The sequence below is a fragment of the Parasteatoda tepidariorum genome, chromosome 9, assembly GCF_982258835.1.
Source record: "Parasteatoda tepidariorum strain Cologne lab strain chromosome 9, Ptep-v5.0, whole genome shotgun sequence".
Taxonomy (NCBI): Eukaryota; Metazoa; Arthropoda; class Arachnida; order Araneae; family Theridiidae; genus Parasteatoda; species Parasteatoda tepidariorum.
In genome coordinates, this window is record NC_141763.1 from 60,943,242 (window position 1) to 60,962,271 (window position 19,030).

Below are 19,030 nucleotides of genomic sequence, written 5' to 3' on the forward strand. Positions count from 1 at the left end.
ATGATTTTTAAGATAACATAAGCGCCTACACTAAGAAAATTTTCAACGAAATGCTGCTAAATGTTTAGATGTATCTTTCTCTTCAGTTATTGAATGGGTGTGGACAGCAGTGAAGTTCGTGAGTCACCAGGCTATTCATTTAAGGTGGACACAATGACAAAGCTATTCCCTACATTCTTATCAGTTTCATAGTTCATCTAAAGGTTCACATTCCTTTGCTCACACCTGTTCCTGATAAGTCACCTTTCTTTGTAACAAAGGAGTGATGAAGGTCAGTGGTCAGTACCCATACATGTGTTTGTAAGGGCAAGTTAAAACTAAATAAGAAATTTTAAATAAAATTTTAAAAAATTGAAATTAGGAGTGGAAACTTCTTAAACGGGAAAAAAACTTCTTATAAAAGTAAATTTAACATTATGGTAATTGGTTTTTTTAAAAAATAACTTCTTACGCGGGAAAACTTCTTAAAAGGGAACTTGTTAAGCGGGTTCCACTGTATATATATTCTATTTCGGGCAAATCGGTGGCTAAAATTATTTACTAAAAGATTTTCTTTGTTAATTTATATAATTTTTCCATGTGCTAATCCATGGCTAAATTTATTTACTAAAAAATTTCTTTGTTAATTTATATAATTTTTCCATGTGCGAATCCATTTTGGGTAAATCTGTGGCTAAAATTATTAACTGAAAAAAAAAATTATTTACTAAAAAAATTATTTACTTAGAAAATTATTTACAAAAAAATTATTTGCTAAAAAAATTATTTACTAAAAAATTATTTACTAAAAAATTATTTACAAAAAATTTTTTTTGTTAATTTATGTAATTTTTCCATGTGTAAATCCAATTTGGACAAATCCGTGGCTAAAATTATGTGCAAAACTGGCAATTCATGCTTTTTTTCTCTTTTCTATTTTTTTCTTAAACAAATATTTATTTTCTATAATTATTTTCAACTTATTTAAATTATCCAGTATAATATTACCATGCGCGCATCCATTTCGGGCCCATCCTTGGTTACTAACAAATCAAACACACTTCAGTAATGCAGTAAGAACGCACTTTAATACAAAAATTATCTAGTTTTGCTTTTATCTCAATTTGCGCTTTTGTTTTCATTTTTTGCAATCTTGTTACGAAAATATTTTAAATCATTTTTGAAAAATTTCCCGTTCATGTAAGTTCATTTGAATTCGCTACTCGCTTTTTTGATTTCTTTTCATGTTTTATTCTGTTTTTTTTCTTCTTTATATTTTATTTTCTGTTTTTTCGTGATATTTTTACTTATTGTGTTCTACTTTATTTGTCATAAAATTTTTTGAGTGCTCCTCACACTATTGAATTGATATATTTTGATTTGGCTATATTGATACTATATTAGAAAGCACTCTTTTTTGTGGATATAATCGTGTGAGCTGATGAAAAAATTATATATTTTTTTTCTGGATTTTTTAAAATTTTTGTCCCTTTTTTTTCGGATTTTTCTTTTTCCTTCCGGTTTCTTGTTATTTTATTTTTCCCTTGTTTTCTCTACATTTTACATATATATATATACAGATATAAATATATATTGTATGTATGTATATATATATTGTATGTATGTATGTATATGTATGTATGTATATATATATTGTATGTATGTATGTATATGTATGTATGTATATATATATTGTATGTATGTATATGTATGTATATATATATTGTATGTATGTATATATATATATATATATATATATATATATATATATATATTCCAGTAAAGGAAGGTTAATTTATTTATTTATTTTACAGGAACTTCTTCATTTTTCTCTTGAATTAAGTAAGCTCATTGATATAGCAAGATTTATCCCAGAATTGCAGCTATTTCGTAATCTACAGACACTAAATTTAGCATATTTTCAAAATGGGATAGCCTTAGATTCTAATTATTCGACTATTCTAGCTTGTGCCTTAAATAGTTTTATTCATCTCAAGCAATTAAGCTTGAGAGCATGTTGCTTGAGTAACTTATTACGAAAGCTTTTAAAGCATAATTGTGACCAAATATATACTTGCACGAAAAGTAATAACTGTCTGATTAATTGTTGTGTTGTACATCGTGGGAAACTAGAATATCTAGATGTTTCAAGCTGCAAACTGAAAAATGATGATTTCCTTGTACTGAAAGAATTTTCCTTTGCCAGTTCTTTAAAGTATTTAAATCTGGGACACAATTATTGTGATGTGACAAGGTATGATTCTTTCAAGATTTATTTTAAATTAAGTTATTAATGTGCATTAATAACTCAATTTATTATATTTTTATAACTATATTTAAATCTGTATCAAACTTTGAAAATTTTTAAAGCTATTAAATCTTTGATCTTATAATTTTGAGGAGCATGTACATACGTATTTGAGTGTAAATTTATGTGATTAATAATTATTTAAAAATCACAGAATTGCCATTTATAGATGCTTTTTATGCTCTCTTGAAATCAATTGATTCAGTTACAAAATCTACAAATAATACTTAAACATTAGCTGAGTTACATAATAAATATTAAAAGCTAATTACTTTTGTAGATTATAACTGGTTTTGAAACTGTTTTTTAGACTTTTAACCTTAATGTACAGTCCGCAAAAAAAAGAAGATATCACCCTAAATAACTTTCGTTCTAATGATCGGATTTTCACGAACTAAGTGTCAATCTTAATGGTTCCGGGGGGTGACCTCAAATATGCTAATTAATTAGTGCTAACTATTAATTAAGTTGCGAAATCAGCCACGAAAACATACTTTCTCTGAATAAACATAAATTTTTTTTTCATATTTGGATTCCTTATCTTCAAAATATAGAGGGTAGCCGCAATCTGGGAAATGTGGTCCCCATAGTTTGTTCAGGAGAGCGATTCAAAGTTTGGACCCCTTAATGTTAATTTCGCTTTTTGCGTTTTCAGTCATATTTTAAAAGCTAATGAAGCAATTCAAAAAAAAAAAATTTCATCCACTCATAAAACTCATTTACCCAAAGATAATTTCATGAAAAAAATAATTTTTAATAATTATTTATTATTTTTTATTATTTAATTAAATTGAGGATGAAAAAATGTTGAATTATAAGGTATGGATTTGTTTATACCATTTTAATCTACATATTTTTCAAATGAAAAATCTAAAGTTTCTACTGTTTTTATTTATTAGAAGATGAGAAAAATTAAAATAAATTATTTTTAAAAAAATAATTTGGCGACAATGAAGAAATTATTTAATGGGGTGATTAATATTAAAATGTGATAAACTTTCAAGGAACTTGACTTAGCTTGCATGGCGTAAAATTTCATTAATATTCTTTTTGCTAATAAGCGTTTGCTAATCTTTTTATTTTAATTTTTTTAAAGCTATAAAATACGATGTTTCTTTTTTAGTCGTCTAAAATTCTATTTGCAATTTAGTAAAGAAATTTGAATAAAACATTTTATTGAATGAAAAACATTTTATTCAACAAATGTCGAGTTTTATAAAAGCATGCTTGTGATAGAATATGATTACGCACCAGATTTTGCTTTTTTAATGTGATTATTTTTTTTTCTCAATAACTGATACAATTTCAAAAATATACATACATATGAATTGATTTGGAATAAAATATTTATCAATTTCTTGAATATATTTTTTATAAATATTAATAAAAATACGTAGTCAACATTTTTAAGCATTTCTCACATCATCGCAAATTTCTCAACATCTTATATATTGTCTTAATCTTAAAATTAATTTTTTAATCACCTGTCCGGAAGTGTTTCGCAGAACTATTTTACCAACTATTTAATTAAATTTTAACATTTTCAAAAATCTTATTCTTTACCCTACTACGTTTATTATTTCATCATTAATATACTGATACATTTTTTTAAGTACTTTATTTTAGGTTTTCTTTAAAGTAAAGTCCCTTTTTAAATTATAGTCAAGTTTTTTTTAAAAGAATTATTGTCTGCTAGCTAATAAAACCTTGTTAAGAAATTAAAAACTTTCCGCTGTTTAAAATTACTTAATACAAAGCAGCTGATTATTTACTGCCGTATTTTTCGGCAAAAGCGCCGCGGCACTATCGAAAAATTTTTTGTTTTTTTCCTGTATGCGGCGCTTCCGACGAAATAATTTTTAGTAGCAAAAAAAATTATCAAGGTAAGTTATTTAAGATGAAATAATTTTCTGAGGGAAAGACTATAGAAAAAATTAATAACGCAGTCGACGAAATATTCGCCCGTATCGCGATTTGCTGCAAATCAGTTGCCAATTCTTAGCAAAATTTTGGCAGCAGCCTGCAAGAAAATAAGTAAACGAAATAATAATTAGAAGAAAAACATCGCACAAGGAGAAAATTTAAAAGGTATGCATCTTATATCCACCCCCAGCTTAAAGAAAAATCGCAAGCTAGAAATCTACTTAGCGCTTTGGCAATTGTAATTGGAGCGAACAGAAAATGAAGTAATAGGACCCCAAATCCGGCACTCACGGGACTGACGAAATGCCGAACTTCGGATCTCTTTCGGAAATACCAATATGGCGCCCAAATATTACTATAATTCAATTAAGCTGTTAATTTCAGAAAAACCGATAAATTTAGTCAAGTTTCGATCGTAGATTATGATTGGGTGAATTTAAAACTGGCTTATCTTAAGAAATTTTATTAATTAAAATAATAATCTATATAACATAATCAAAAAGGAATAATTCGAAGGAGAAATAATTTAAGAAATAATCCGAATCCTCTGAAGAAGAAATAATCGTTTCTTCTTCGGAGCGAGATCATAAATCTCGTTTTTTCTCTTAGAAACATTTTGTTTTAACAGAAGACGCTCACCTCACAAGAAGAAAAAATAAAGCTAACAAGGAACTACAAAAATAAGTAACAACTAATGCTTAGAAACTAACAATGAATAACAACAAAAAACAAGCTAAAAACTAATAACGATAAAAAAAACAAGCAAACAACTAATAACAAGAAAAAAACAAGCTAACTATTAACAAAAAAAAATTAACAATTAATAACTAATAAAAAAGCCGCAAAATAAAAAATTAATGAATCGAATAAAAAAAAACCAAAAGGAATAGAATTCATTTTGTAGTCCACATGGTAGTTTTAATGTCAACTGGGTGTGACCAATTTTTGGTCAAACAGAAGAGGGAAATGTGGGGACAAACCAGTAAAGCACAAGCACAGCTGTCAAGATTGATTGATCATTTTTTTTCAACTTGCATTTCTTTATTTTGTTCATTGGAAATGCAGGTGTTTTTACTTTTCACTTTATTTTAAACTGCTTTAGAAACAGATGTTTCCTCTGACACAGATTTATTATTATTTTTCAAGCTTTTTTTTATTTTTAAAAGAAAAAGTTACTTACTTCAACAGAATAAAATTGTAAATAAAAAGAGAATATAGCTGATTTTTTTTTTGTCTTATCAATAGAAATTTCTTTAAAAAAAAAAAATTAGATCAGATTAAGTGTTGAATTTCCGGATGCCCATACTGTATCCCCTTTTCTTTTCCCCAACCCCTTTCCTACTAAACAACTCCAGTAGAAATGACATGTGGAGGAGGTGGGGGTACATCCTTCTTTTAAACATTTTCTTCTCTCTTTCTAATAAGTTGAGTCACATTGTGTTATTTTCATTGAAGAAGAGGGCATTGTGAAAGTTAAACTTATTTCCCCTTCACTCATTCCTTCTTCAGAATTTTCTTGGGGCGCGCTTAGTTATTTCTCATTCTTGTTATTATTAGTTATTTCGTCATTATTAGTTGTTTCGTTATTATTAGTTTTCCTCAAATTGTTAACTGCAATAAATGCTTTTTATTTTAGAATCTTTTTTTAATAAATTTTTCATTTTATTTTTCGTATTACATTGTTTTACGGATTTCTGTAATCAGTCCTACGTTAATTCAGCTGCTGAGCATATAAATATTTTTTTGCTGTTAATTATTTGCTCTTCTGATTTTTGGCGCGGTGCCAACTGGTAAGAACCAGTTGGCACCACTCCCCAAATAATTTAGAAATTACGTTATTTGATGTATTTAAAAATATTTTGTTGTATTCAACATTCACAATTATTTGTGGTACTTAACTTTTTACCTTAATTTTTTAGCAGGTAAGAATAGCTTCATTTTATATCGTTTTGTTAGGTTTTTTTTTTTTTTTGCTTTGTTAAAAAAGAAATTTTTTATTATAATTTAGAAATTAAAACTTTACTTCATGAAATGTATAAAAAAATATATATTTTTTATTATACAGATATTTTAAATAGCAATTTAAAGGTATCTTCTATAAGGATGCTGATATCCGTGGTGTAGCGTCATTGCAGCGCTTACTATAACTTTTTTTTAAAAATTTCATTTTTATCAATGTGCGGCCCTTGCGACGAAAAATAAGGTAAGCATACTATTTTTTTCGAAAAAAGAGTATAAATTATTGATTGTTTTTTGTTTTTGTTTCTTGTGACTTCAACATAGATTATCTAAAATAGTGTTGATGTTTTAGAAGTCACTACAAAGAGTATAAAGATACTGAACATAAAAAGCTGTTGAATATATAGCCAAAATTTTTAAGCGTCTTAAAATATCTCAGCATCTTAAATGTCGTCCTAACATCTTAGTTGTGAAATTAAATTTTTAATTATCTGACCACATGTGATTCACTTATTATTTCATTATATCTTTTACTCTTTCTTTATGATTCCATGTTGATTTTTTTCCGGATAATATACTAAACTACTTTTTTTAATTTTTTACTTTAGCACGATTCCCAAGATATTATTGTAGTATAATTTGTTATCAGGAAAAATGCCTTATTTTGTTAAGGAGGAAATACCAAAAATTGAAATGTGCATGAAGATGCCGAAGCCGTGCCAATTTTAGAATCATCTGATTTTTTTAAAAAAAATGCAATAAAAAATACGAAATTTCCGAACTTAATTTGATTAAAAAAGAAAAGAAAAAAACGTGGCAAGAAGGTTAGCATACGTTTTACAGAAACTGTGAAAACAAATTTTCCTATATTTCGTCAAAAGAGGATAAGAATGATTTTGCTCCAAGGGACCTATTCAATAATTTCTTACCCAGAATGAAATCTGTTTGATCGAAACATATTTCCTTGAAAATAAAAACGAGGAAAATATTATTTTATTATTTATCTAAGCTTATTCCATTTATTTAATGATATTGGTACCTAGGTTAAAGATATGCGATGGAAGCCCTGTTAACTATTGTACTATAAATGCACTAAATCATGTAGCTTGAATAATTTGTTTTAAGCAAATTATTTAATAATAATATTAAGCAAATAAGGGTGTAAAAATAAACTCGATCAAAATACTCCGAAGGCATACCCTAAAATATGTGTAGAATAAACTTTAGAATCGATATATAAAAAATGCCTTTTCAAACAACTTCGAGTTGGACAGAAACGCTAACTTGTTTGAAATAGTTGTCCTTGTAACTATTCAATTTTTATTCCGGGTGCTAGGGGACATTCCATTTTCACATTCGACTTTTAAAATTTCAATTGTAAACGGAATTTTTTTATGTCCTTAAATTAAAATTTTAAGGCTTGCAGCAAAAAAAAAAAAGTTGTACTGCAATGATTTTTTTACAGTAGAAAATTATTATTTTTTCAGTCTAAGAACCTATGCTTATAACTTATGTAAAACTTATTTTAATATTGAGTGAAATAATTTAATATGTTGTGTAACTAAATAGATTATCCCAAGAAACTGAATCAAAAATATAAAAAGTTCATTGATTTAAAAATTATAGGGAGAGTTGAATAAAAATAGACATGTTTTTAGCGTCCAATAATAGAAGTCACAAGTTATTCAAGTCTGACATGTCTTGAGAATGGGCGATTATATTTGAACGCTCGAAACATGTTGACTTTTACTTCCCTTTTCATATTTTTTGAAGCCAGTTGAGTTTTTATCATCAATTATACTGTTTTACATTTGGGTCTTGATCATTATTTCTATAAGGTTTTTACACTCGTTAAAGTAAACATATGCATTTTCATATTTTAACAGGATTTATGAGGTCTTTAAAAACGTAAGGGCATCAATATTGTAAAAGTTATATTTGGACCTTATGAGCTCAATTTAAAAAGAGAGTATCGTATCAGATATATATGTTGCCGGCAAAGTATGAAATCTGGCATTCTGTAGAATGCCTAGGCATTGTATATAATGCCTAAAATTAGCCAGCAAATTATGAAATTATTTACACCGAAGAGCCATTACATTATGACCATCCCTCATCTATAACAATGGGCTCGCTCAGGTTTTCATGGTTTTTCGCCCAGGAATAATGTTTAAATGGGGCACATTAGGACCCATAATCCTCATAGAACAACCCCTGACGTCTGTAAGCTACCTGAATATAGTTGCAGAACAGGTTCACACATTTATGGCAACAGTTTTTCCTGCGGGGGATGGTGTTTACCAACAGGATAATGCACCATGTCATAAGGGTCGAATCGTCAAGGATTGATTCGAGGAACATTCCAGTGACTTTCAAGTCATGTCTTGGCCCCCAAATTCACCTGACCTTAATCCAATAGAGCATTTGTGGTCCTACTTGGAAAACCAAATTCATGCTGCCACCCTACCCTCTCGCAATGTTAGGGAATTGCAGGACCAGTTGGTGAGTGCTTGGTGCCAGATACCTCAGACTACCTATCAACACCTTGTGGAATCAATGCCATGGTGGGTGCAAGCAGTTTTAAGGGCTAAAGGTGGTCCTATGTGTTATTAGCAAGGTGCTCATAATGTAATGACTCTTCAGTATATATTTCACACATTTCCTAGGCATTCTATAGAGTGCCAAATGAGAAACCGGCAAAGCATAAAATGCATCTCCGATTGGTCAAAATGTCATTCAAAAGTGGCAATTAGGTTATTTTCTTATTTTTTCCCTTAATAAGAAAGGCATAAATTATGTTTTGCACAACTTTTTTTTTCTTTGCACATTTTGAATAAATGTTTTTAATAGCACTCTCAGTCTTTTTTTCGGAATGGCATTTTTATTTTTGAGAAATGCATGTTACTGTGAATGACCGAAATCTGGAGAATGTCGACTTTCACCGGTGAATGTCAACAATCACATAGTCGCTTTGGTGATTGTCCGAAATATTTTTTACATCCGATTTGATATTCATTTATTCGCGGATATTATTACATTTATTCAATATTTTAATACTTACTGACGATAGATTAGGAAAAACATCAGTGTAGGGTATACCGGGCAATTGCACTTGACCTTAAAAAAACTTCAGTGTAGGGTATACCAAGCAGTGACACTTGACCTTAAAAAAACTTCAGTGTAGAGTATACCAAGCAGTGACACTTGACCTTAAAAAAACATCATTGTAGGGTATACCGGGCAAATGTATTCCAGGCAGGGAAATTGACGTTTAAAAAACATCAGTGTAGGATATACCGAGCAAATGTATACCAGGCAGTGGCACTTAACTAGACCTAGTATATATTACGGACATTTACCAAAGGTCTAGTCATGCTGGGTCTAGTTAAGTGCCAGTACCCGGTATACATTTGCCCGGTATACCAGACACTGATGTTTTTTTAAGGTTCAGTGCCATTGCCCGGTATATATTAACCTGATACTCCAAACACTAATGTTTCTTCTAATTTATCGTCAGTAAGTATTTAAATATAGAATAAATGTAATTATATCCACGAATAAATTAATATAAAATCGGATGTAATAAATATTTCGGACATTCACCAAAGCGACTATGTGATTGTCAACATTCACCGTTGAAAGTCAACAACCACTGATTTCGGTCATTCACAGTAACATGCACATCATTTACCTAATTCATTTACATAATAACCTCATTGGGACGTTTATTTCATACTTTGCCTAAATAGCATCCCGTATTATATAGAATGCCTAGGCAAAGTATGTAATGCTTCTCATATTTCATACTTTGCCTAAAAACATCCGGCATTGTATAGAATGCCTAGGCGTTCTATTCAATACCGGCGTTTCATACTTTGCCGGTAACATATATAAGAAAACAAAAATAATTATAGTAGCAGGGGTGGTAAATGTAGCTGTAATCATATTTAAAGAATATGCTGTGCCACATTTTATGGTGAATTTGTGAATGTCAGTTTCAGAATGTATCGAAAGATGAGGATGGTATTTGCTAATTATCTTTATCCAAAGAAAGCCTTGTAACCTAAATATCTAGCAGAATGAGGCGATTTTTTAAACAATGAGTCATACAATATGCAACATATTGTTTCAATATCTTATTCTTAAACATAACATATTTCAATGTTTTTTAAATACCACTAAACATTCAGCAATTGCTTGAGTTATAGAAAAGAGAAATATCGTAAATTATAGAAAACCTTGTGAATTACTTATACAATATACATTTTATTTTTCAAGCACTTTTTTTTCTGCAAACTTTCTTGCCTAGAGCACTCGATTAAAGCTGTAAAAATGATTATCCCTAAAATTTTGTATATAGCCATAATAAGTTATATTAATTTTATTTCAGTATGAAATCCTTGAATAAGTATAGCAAAAACAACATAATCTAAATATCAGATAAAAAGTTCATGCATTTAAATTCTAAAAACTTAGGAAATCATAAATAATTATCGTAATAAAATCATAAATTGATTCAAATTTTATTTTCAAAGGAGATTAAAATAAAAATGAAAAATTTGCTTTTTGGACAGAAATTATCTTAAAAATTGTCCATTGCCTAGAAACTTTGAGGTATTTTCTATTAACTATTAAATAAACCTCTCTGAGCAATCACAGAGCATTATTTAAGTTTTTTTTACAGTCAGAGCTTGGTTGCTTACCAACCTAGTGAAATTAAGTCTTCTTTTGAATTAGTCAATGGGTTACCTTAAAATATTCATTTGCACTGGCGACTTTTTTTGGCGGTTTCCTGGACTATCGCCAAATATATAAACCTTAATTGTGACCCAATTTTTTCAAAATTTTGTCTACCCCCCTAATTCAAGTAACTGGATTCCAAATATGTAAAAAAAAAATATATGTTTATTCAGAGAAAGTACGTTTTTGTGTCTGATTTCGTAACTTAATTAATAGTTAGCACTGATTAATTAGCATATTTGAGGTCGACCCCTGAAACCATTAAGATTGACACTTAGTTCATGAAAATCTGATCATTGGAACGAAAGTTATTCAGGGTGATATCTTTTTTTTTTTTTGCGGACTGTACAAAACATCAAAGTTAATCTCAATATTTTCTGAAGTGAAAAAAATGGTTATTTCTCTGCTGTAAGTCTGGCCTTAATTTCACTTTAGAAAATTATTACATGATTTAATACTAATAATATATGTTTTTAAAAGCTGCATACATTTAAAAATACTTGATTAGAAGATTATTTATAACCTGAAACTATTCTGAAGTATGTATATTTCAAATTCCTTGTAATTTAAAAAATTGTGTGTCAAAAATTCCTAACCATAACTTAGGGTTTGTTCAAAAGTGCTTTCTGTTTCTAATAAGCCCTTTTTTATTATTGTAATTTACAATCGAAACAGCTTAGAGAAATTTTAAGAGCACGAATAATTGTGCTTCTTAACTTATACCAATTTTTACGGAACTGAAAGAATATTTTGATAGATCCGAAAGTACTTTTTAACTAAGTCATATGATTGGTTTAAATAGTAGGAAAGGTTAATTGAAGTTTGTACAATCACTGTAGAATAAGAAGAGCTTCTATTAATATTATGCGCACTTTTTTTCTTTAAAAAATTTGAGATAAGTGTACTAGATAGCTGTGGAAGGAGTTTAAAAAAAATTCATGTTTATTGCAAATGAAGTAGGTTGCATTCTGAAAGAATAACTAATTATAAATGTACTTTTGTTTAAAAATATATTACTGTTTTCTCACATGCCTTAATGTAAATTTTTTATTTTTATCGTTTCTTTTTAAATTCATTTTTTTTTTTTTTTGTAAAAAACCTATCAGTTGACTTATTACAAATTTATACAGTTAGTTAAATGTTAAAATGTTTTTTATGAAGCAACTTATTTAAAATATTTTATGCATTTATGAGATTCTAATGATTCATTCAATACATTGTCAATTATATATTTTTCAAATTTTTCCTAATTATTTTTAGATTGGCTGAGTTAATAGAAAAAATTGGTTCATCTCTAGTTGTTCTAGTCATTGAGAAATGTTTAAGCCCTGATGTCCAACTAAAACCTCTTTTTTCCAAATTTGAACATTTATTTAAATTAAAGTAAGTATTTTAAAATATATACAGAGTATAAAAAAAGTTTAAAAACATTAAATGTTTGGCCGATTGAATTCAGTTTATTTAAGCAATTTGTTTAAACAATAATATATTCCTACTAAACTGTAGATGTGTTAACCTATTTTACTGATTACAAAAGTTAATACCAAAATTCAGAATTTCAATAAAGTATATGAGACACAAGAAAACAATAAGTTTGAAGGTCTGCATGAAATGATAGTCTGCATCATGAGAGCTAGCTCCTCTGAAAAGTATTAAAATTAGAATGGCATGTTTTCGGATCATCCTCAAGCTTTTTCCCGAGGTCATTACCAATAGCTCGCTGTTCAGCTCTAATGCTAGTACTGCATCTTACACACTATTAACTTATTTGAAAAATAATAATAAAATGTTTCTTCAAGTATATCTGTTTTCAAAAATATCTGTTATTGATAAGTAATTAGGCTAATAACAATATTTATTTTTAAATATATATGTTTACAATATTTAAATAAATATTAGATAAAGTATGAATTTTTGATCTTTTATTTATCTCTCCTGTTTAAAAGGCTGTTATAATTTGGATATTTGGGATATTTCCTCTGGTCCCACTGACATGAAATTATCCAAGTTAACTGCATTAAAATTAATTTATGAAAGTTATATTAAAGCTTAGATATATAATTCAGCACCTCAGTGACAATTGTTTTACGTTTTAGATCGTTGAACATGAAAGAAATGCAAATCAGTGTAGAAGATGTGACAGCATTATTGAAAGCATTGGAAAAAATGCCTGAACTACGTCAAATTGCTTTATCTAAAACTGATGTATTTTCTGACTTTTCTGGCAAATTTGAAAAATTGAAATGTAAGAATCATTTACAAGTAGTTTGGAGTCAAGCAAAACATAATACACGAAGACCTTATGTCCTACGGGCTCAAGAATAGTATTAGTGGAGATTTCTAGTTTGTTGTAACTATTTTGGAGAGTTCTAGTTTGTTGTAATAATTTATAGTTTGTGTTGTTGTTGTATAACTAAAGAAACAGAGGGGACATAAGTTTTAAGTACCAAATGAAAAAAGTGTTAAAATGGCGAAACAGCTTTTTATTCTACGTTAAGTAATATTTTTGTTTAATATATCCCTCTAATAATATCTTAACAATGCAGTTTCCAACTGAACTGAATTTTGACTGTTTTTCCTGATTTTATCCAAAATTCTTGTTCATTTTGTATATTTTAGAAAATGTAAAAATCTCTAAAAAAAATTCTGAAAATAAATTTCCTACCTCTTTTATTATTTGCTGAAGAATTTAGGTAACAAATATTACTGCTAAATAATAAAATGAGCATAGTAGAAAGTAAATTATAAAAATAAACTCTATTTTGTTTCTGTAATCAGCTGAATCTTCATTTGTTATTTTAATTTCAGTATTCTTTGTATCATAAACAAAATGTTTTTAATTAATTTAAAGTGAACAAAAGAACATGTTAAATTCTTGACATGCATGCTTATATATTTGTTGTATTTTTTAATTAGAAAACTAAGAACCATTAAAAATTATAAAAATGATGATAAATTACTTTTAATCATTGATAAAGTTGAAAATATTTCCAGCCTTGAAACTTGTATAATGTACTTTTTACTGATATGTGATATTCTATTTTTGATAATTCAAAATTTCTAAAATTTCCTTTGGTGGAAGGATACTTTATTTTTTATTCTATAAATTACGTGTAATTTTTGTTGTACTATAAAATTTTCAAACTTTTTTTTATTCATGTTGGCGTTATGTGACTAGTAGAAATGGGTATAGAATAGAAAGGTATAATCCTCATGCATCATGTGAAGAAGTGGGAAAATTGCTCAATTCTTCTGCTAAAGCATAGAAAAAGAAAACAGATTTTAATGTTTATGCTTATATATTTGTATGTCATTAATTATACTCATTAAAAATATTATTTATTATAAACACTAATTCTAGAATACTTGAGGTGATATTATCATTAATTAAACTAACGGTTTTCTTTTTTAACCGGGAATGCATTTATTATAATTTATCCTTTTTATTTGTTTCCCAAATTGACATCTAGGATTGATATAGATTTTATAATTCACTGATAGAAATATTATAATCTAAACTAAAAAGCATTTCTCTACAGCATTATGATTAAATCAGCAAGACAATTTTTTAAAAAAAAAATTCTTTTACGAAATTGAGTTAAGGACTCTGTTTTCAGTATTGCTCGTCTTCCGCCAGTACTTAAGGGGGATATTTCATACAAATGTATTTGTAATAATTCAGTATTTGGGTATTAATGGAAACATAAAACATTTTTAAGCATATACATTTTCATCTTTACTAAACTATTTCTTCATACCATTTTATTTAAAAATTTCTCTTCAAGAAGGATCAAAAGGAAATATTGAATTTGATTTGCTTAAAATAAACATTTCATATGCAATATTAAAATATTGCTTTATAGCAATATTTTATTATGTGTTAAAACTTTTAACATAACTTTAATATTTTTCATAATTTTAGTATTTGTTAAAAATTAACTAACAATATTTTGTGATCTGTAGTATTGTCTAGTTTGTTATAATTGGTGAGTGCTTTTTTTTAAAAAATAAATTTGATATTATTGATAAATAAATTTGATAAGAATTATGTCCTGCTACTTTAAGTCGCTTTATGTTATTAAATGTAAATGTTTTCATAAAAAATTTTTATTCATGTGCTTGAAAAAGGAAGGCTTAAATTATGTACATGAATACAGCATTTGCTTTCAATGTATGTTCTGTAATTTTAATGTTTGTTAAAAGTGAATTAAAAAAAGTATTATCTAGTTTGTTTGTTGTAATTGATGAGTGCTGAATTTTTTCATAAATTTGAATTTTTATCATTAAATAATTTTTTTAAGAATTATGTCTTGCTACATTTAGTTACATTTGCGTTATTAAATCTACATATTGTTTTGAATTTTTTATTTATGTGTAAATTTTTTTCGTAATGTTTTATTCATAAAAAACTGAAAATATTGTCTTTTTTTATCTGCTCGAAAAATGGAGGCTTAAATTAACATATGTACATACATGATAATACTAACTTTCTTAAATTATCTACATGAGAGTTCTTACTTTTTAAAATTATTTACATGAATGTAGCATTTACTTTATATGCATGTTCCGTTAATGTTTATTTTAAACTGACATATTAAAGGTGCTTACCTACTAAAAGTAGCTTGATTACTATTGATCGCACTCCAATAAATAAAAAATTTAAAAAAAATATTACTGAATTTTTAATTTAAAAAGTATTTTTAATTTTCTAATCTTTTTTTTATTAAAATAAGTATGAAATATTTTTTAAAAATCTTATTAAGAAAATTTTTATCATAAAATTTTATCATTAATTATCATTCATAATTGCTCGTTAATGCATAAAGTTCTTATTTATAATTTTATACAAGTAAATAGTTTTTCCATTTTTAGGTACAATCACAATATTATTAAATTTAAATCAATGTACCTAATTTGCATTGATATAAAAAGCATACTTTGAATTTTATTTATGCACAACTTAATAATTTGGTCTGAAATAAACAATAAATAAAATTAAAATATGTAGAGGAATAAATTTTATAAAATTATTTTCCCCCCCCCCCCACGCTTTTTGTGAGTGATAATGTGACTAAAAAGTGTGCTTTGCCTCATGGGTCGTGTTTTGGTCAAGACATATTTAGAGAATTGGAATTATCATAATTATATTATGTATTAATTAGTAATTTAATGTCCTGTATTTTTATTGAGAATTTTATACTTGAACATGAAGTAAACTTTACTATTTAAAATGTATATTTGTAATAAATGATTTTCTTTCATAATTGTATTCACAAATTATATTTGACATCAGTGCATTTATTAAAATACCCATTTTTATTTATTTATTTATTGAAAAAAATAAGTAAATATGCATGTAAATTGTAACAAGAAAGTGTAGAAATAAATAATTTATATTGTATACAAAATTTAACTTGTATTGTTGTGAAAGATTTTTTTATTGCATTGTGTAAGGTAACTAATTTATATAGTAAGTTGTCTTAAACTAATACAATAGATTTAAAATGAAATGATAAGTTTTTACATTTCACACTTTTTCAAAATCTGTATAACTTGATCATTATTTATTATGGAATGATTTTGTTGGCATCAAATAATAAATAGTTCAACTCATAAAATCTATTAAAAATTCCGATATTTTCCAGAAGTTTGAAGCTTTCTGCCCCCTTTATCTTTTAGCGATTGTCTGGAGTATTTGGTAAGAGGGTGCTGGACAAGACCCAGATTTAGTATTCTGTACTGAAAGAAAACACAAATAATTAAATTCGAAAAGGATAAAACTTCTTTGAAAAAAACGCGCTAAGAAGCAGCAGAAATTTCATAAATACAGGAAACGAAAGAAATAAAAACAAAAACATGACCACCGAAGCCAACGTCTTCAGGGGGTACCGGCCTCGGTAGCCATTAAAAACAAAACCATTTCTAATTGAGGGAGAAGCAAATGCTTAAAATATCTCCCTCAGTACCCCAATGGTTTTGTATAGAGGTCCAGGAAAAACAAGATACATTCAAAATAATTTACAAATAAAGAAAGAAAATCAATCAAAATCATCAGAAAAATAAAAACTCACTAAGTCACAGGTCAAGCATCAAACTTCAAAAGCAAGTAGAGGAAAAGAAAACACTAAAAACTGAAAAACCAACGCCCCCTATTATAATGCGCAGTAGAAGTTTAAAATGAAATGGAAAAGGTCAGGAGAAAGAAATACGTAGACAAATTAATAGAATGCTTAACTGGGGCTGCTCAGTTAAGACAAGAATTGTGCCCTGTTAAAAGAAAAAATTATATAAAAACTTAGAAACCATCAATCATTAGTATTCTGTACTTATTTATTTCCACCTTTTTTAAAGTAGTGTTTGGTTTAAAAGAATATTTATAGGTTATTTTTTATTAATCATGTATCATTGAAGAATATTTTAGTGAATGGTTGGATAAATGAATGAGTTAATGTAACTACTTTGATTCTAGGAGCGAGAGGTCATTCTATTGTTTCGTTCAACTTCTGAAATTTCATTTGTTGACGGAATTGTTTAACATCCTAAAAAATGTTTTTCAGAGTGGCAACCAAAAAATAAGTAAATTAAATATAAAATAGGTACTGCTTTGAATTTTTTAGAATGTGTGATGAATTATATGTCATTACGTTTTTTTCAATCTAAGAGCCATAACCATTATCTTACATAAAACTAACTTTAATTTCACATTAAATATTTTAATTTAATGAATAATACGATAAATCTATTGTCGCACATCTTGGTGATAAATTTAAACTCGATAATACCAAAATTCTAACCACCTCTGCCACATCAGCTCATCTTGATACCCAGTTCATGTGATTGCCGATTCTCTTGTTAACGTTTGTAGTTCTCTCCATGTTCTCCAATATTAGTTCTCACATCATCTCTCCATGGAACGTAGAAATACATTTCGTCTTGATTTTCCTTTCTCAGCTTTTGCTGTTTCTCTAGTTTTGTTTTTATTTAATTTTTTATTTTCTATTTCACTCTTGGGGTGCTGCGGTTTTTCCAATTTTATTTTCCACTTTTATTTATGTTTTCTCGTTGCAACTTCACATTTCTGTCTTTTATAAAAAAAATTTCTTTATTCACCTCCTGTGAGTCTTTATAGGACTTTATTTTCTTCATATTTTTTGAAGCCAATGAAGTTTTTATCATCAAGTATAATGGATCTTTCATGATCATTATTTTGATCAGAATCTTATACTGAAAGAAGCAAACATCTGTAAATTTTTATTTCAACAGGGTTTCTGCTGTTTTTAAAACGTTTGAAAAGACCGTGGCAACTGTAGGAGCTCACAACCCTCGAATGCGCCAACTGGTGAGAAGACCGATTCCATACCTTTGCCCCTTCTCCCTTCCCTCTCAGGGCCGTATTTAAGCTCAGCTGGGCCCTAAGCTCAATTCTATTTCGATACATCTAAAGTAAACTGTCATTATTTTTTATTGTTAAGTATTAACATTATATTATTATAACATTTGATAATATTACGTGATTGTTAAATATATATATTGTGATGTGACTGTAATGTAGAACCTTTCTTTCATTGCACATATTTTTTAAACGAGGAAAAAAAAGTTACAACAGAAGCTCATTTTAAGATCATCATAATAACATTTCAAGCTCAGAATAAAAATTTGGTATGCTGGAAACGCCATTATATATTTAACAGAGTTTTTTCTTTCTTCTAAATTCTGAACGTATGTTATTTGCAATTTTAAATGATTTTTTTTTTTTTTTTGCCAATTTTTTCGCAATTATTTTTTCTTTATGTTACATTTTGCTTTGCTGCTCAAAATCTCTAAGACTTTGAAACATGAAATTATGAAAGTGTGCAGAAAATATGCAAGGAGTTTGGAAAAAATACAAGAAAATACAATTTGATTATTAGTTTTATTTATTTTTATAACCACCACTGAACAGCGGACTCTATTTTGAGTTTACGACTACCATTGTTGAACTCCATAGCCTTGTAATTTTTATCACAATCCAGTAAACAAACTCCAGGATCAAGTATTGAAAGAAATTTGTGCCTTAGTGGAGGATGTTTTGATGGAACTAGCCCGCATTCTGTTACATGGAAAGGAAACCCTCCCACTGTT

At 27.7% G+C, this 19,030-nt stretch overlaps 1 protein-coding gene across 3 annotated transcripts in view; it reads left to right on the forward strand.

The window, feature by feature from the left end:
• LOC107443582 (uncharacterized) overlaps positions 1-13,664 on the forward strand; it is a 37,997-nt gene extending 24,333 nt beyond the window's left edge. For all 3 annotated transcript variants that reach the window (XM_021144841.4, XM_043043344.3, XM_087151965.1), the window contains 3 exons: positions 1,794-2,233; positions 12,170-12,292; positions 13,006-13,664. In XM_021144841.4, coding sequence (XP_021000500.3) covers positions 1,794-2,233; positions 12,170-12,292; positions 13,006-13,234 — 792 coding nt within the window. In that variant the 3' untranslated portion in view covers positions 13,235-13,664. The remainder of the gene's footprint in view (positions 1-1,793; positions 2,234-12,169; positions 12,293-13,005) is intronic.
• The last annotated feature ends 5,366 nt before the right edge of the window (positions 13,665-19,030 follow it).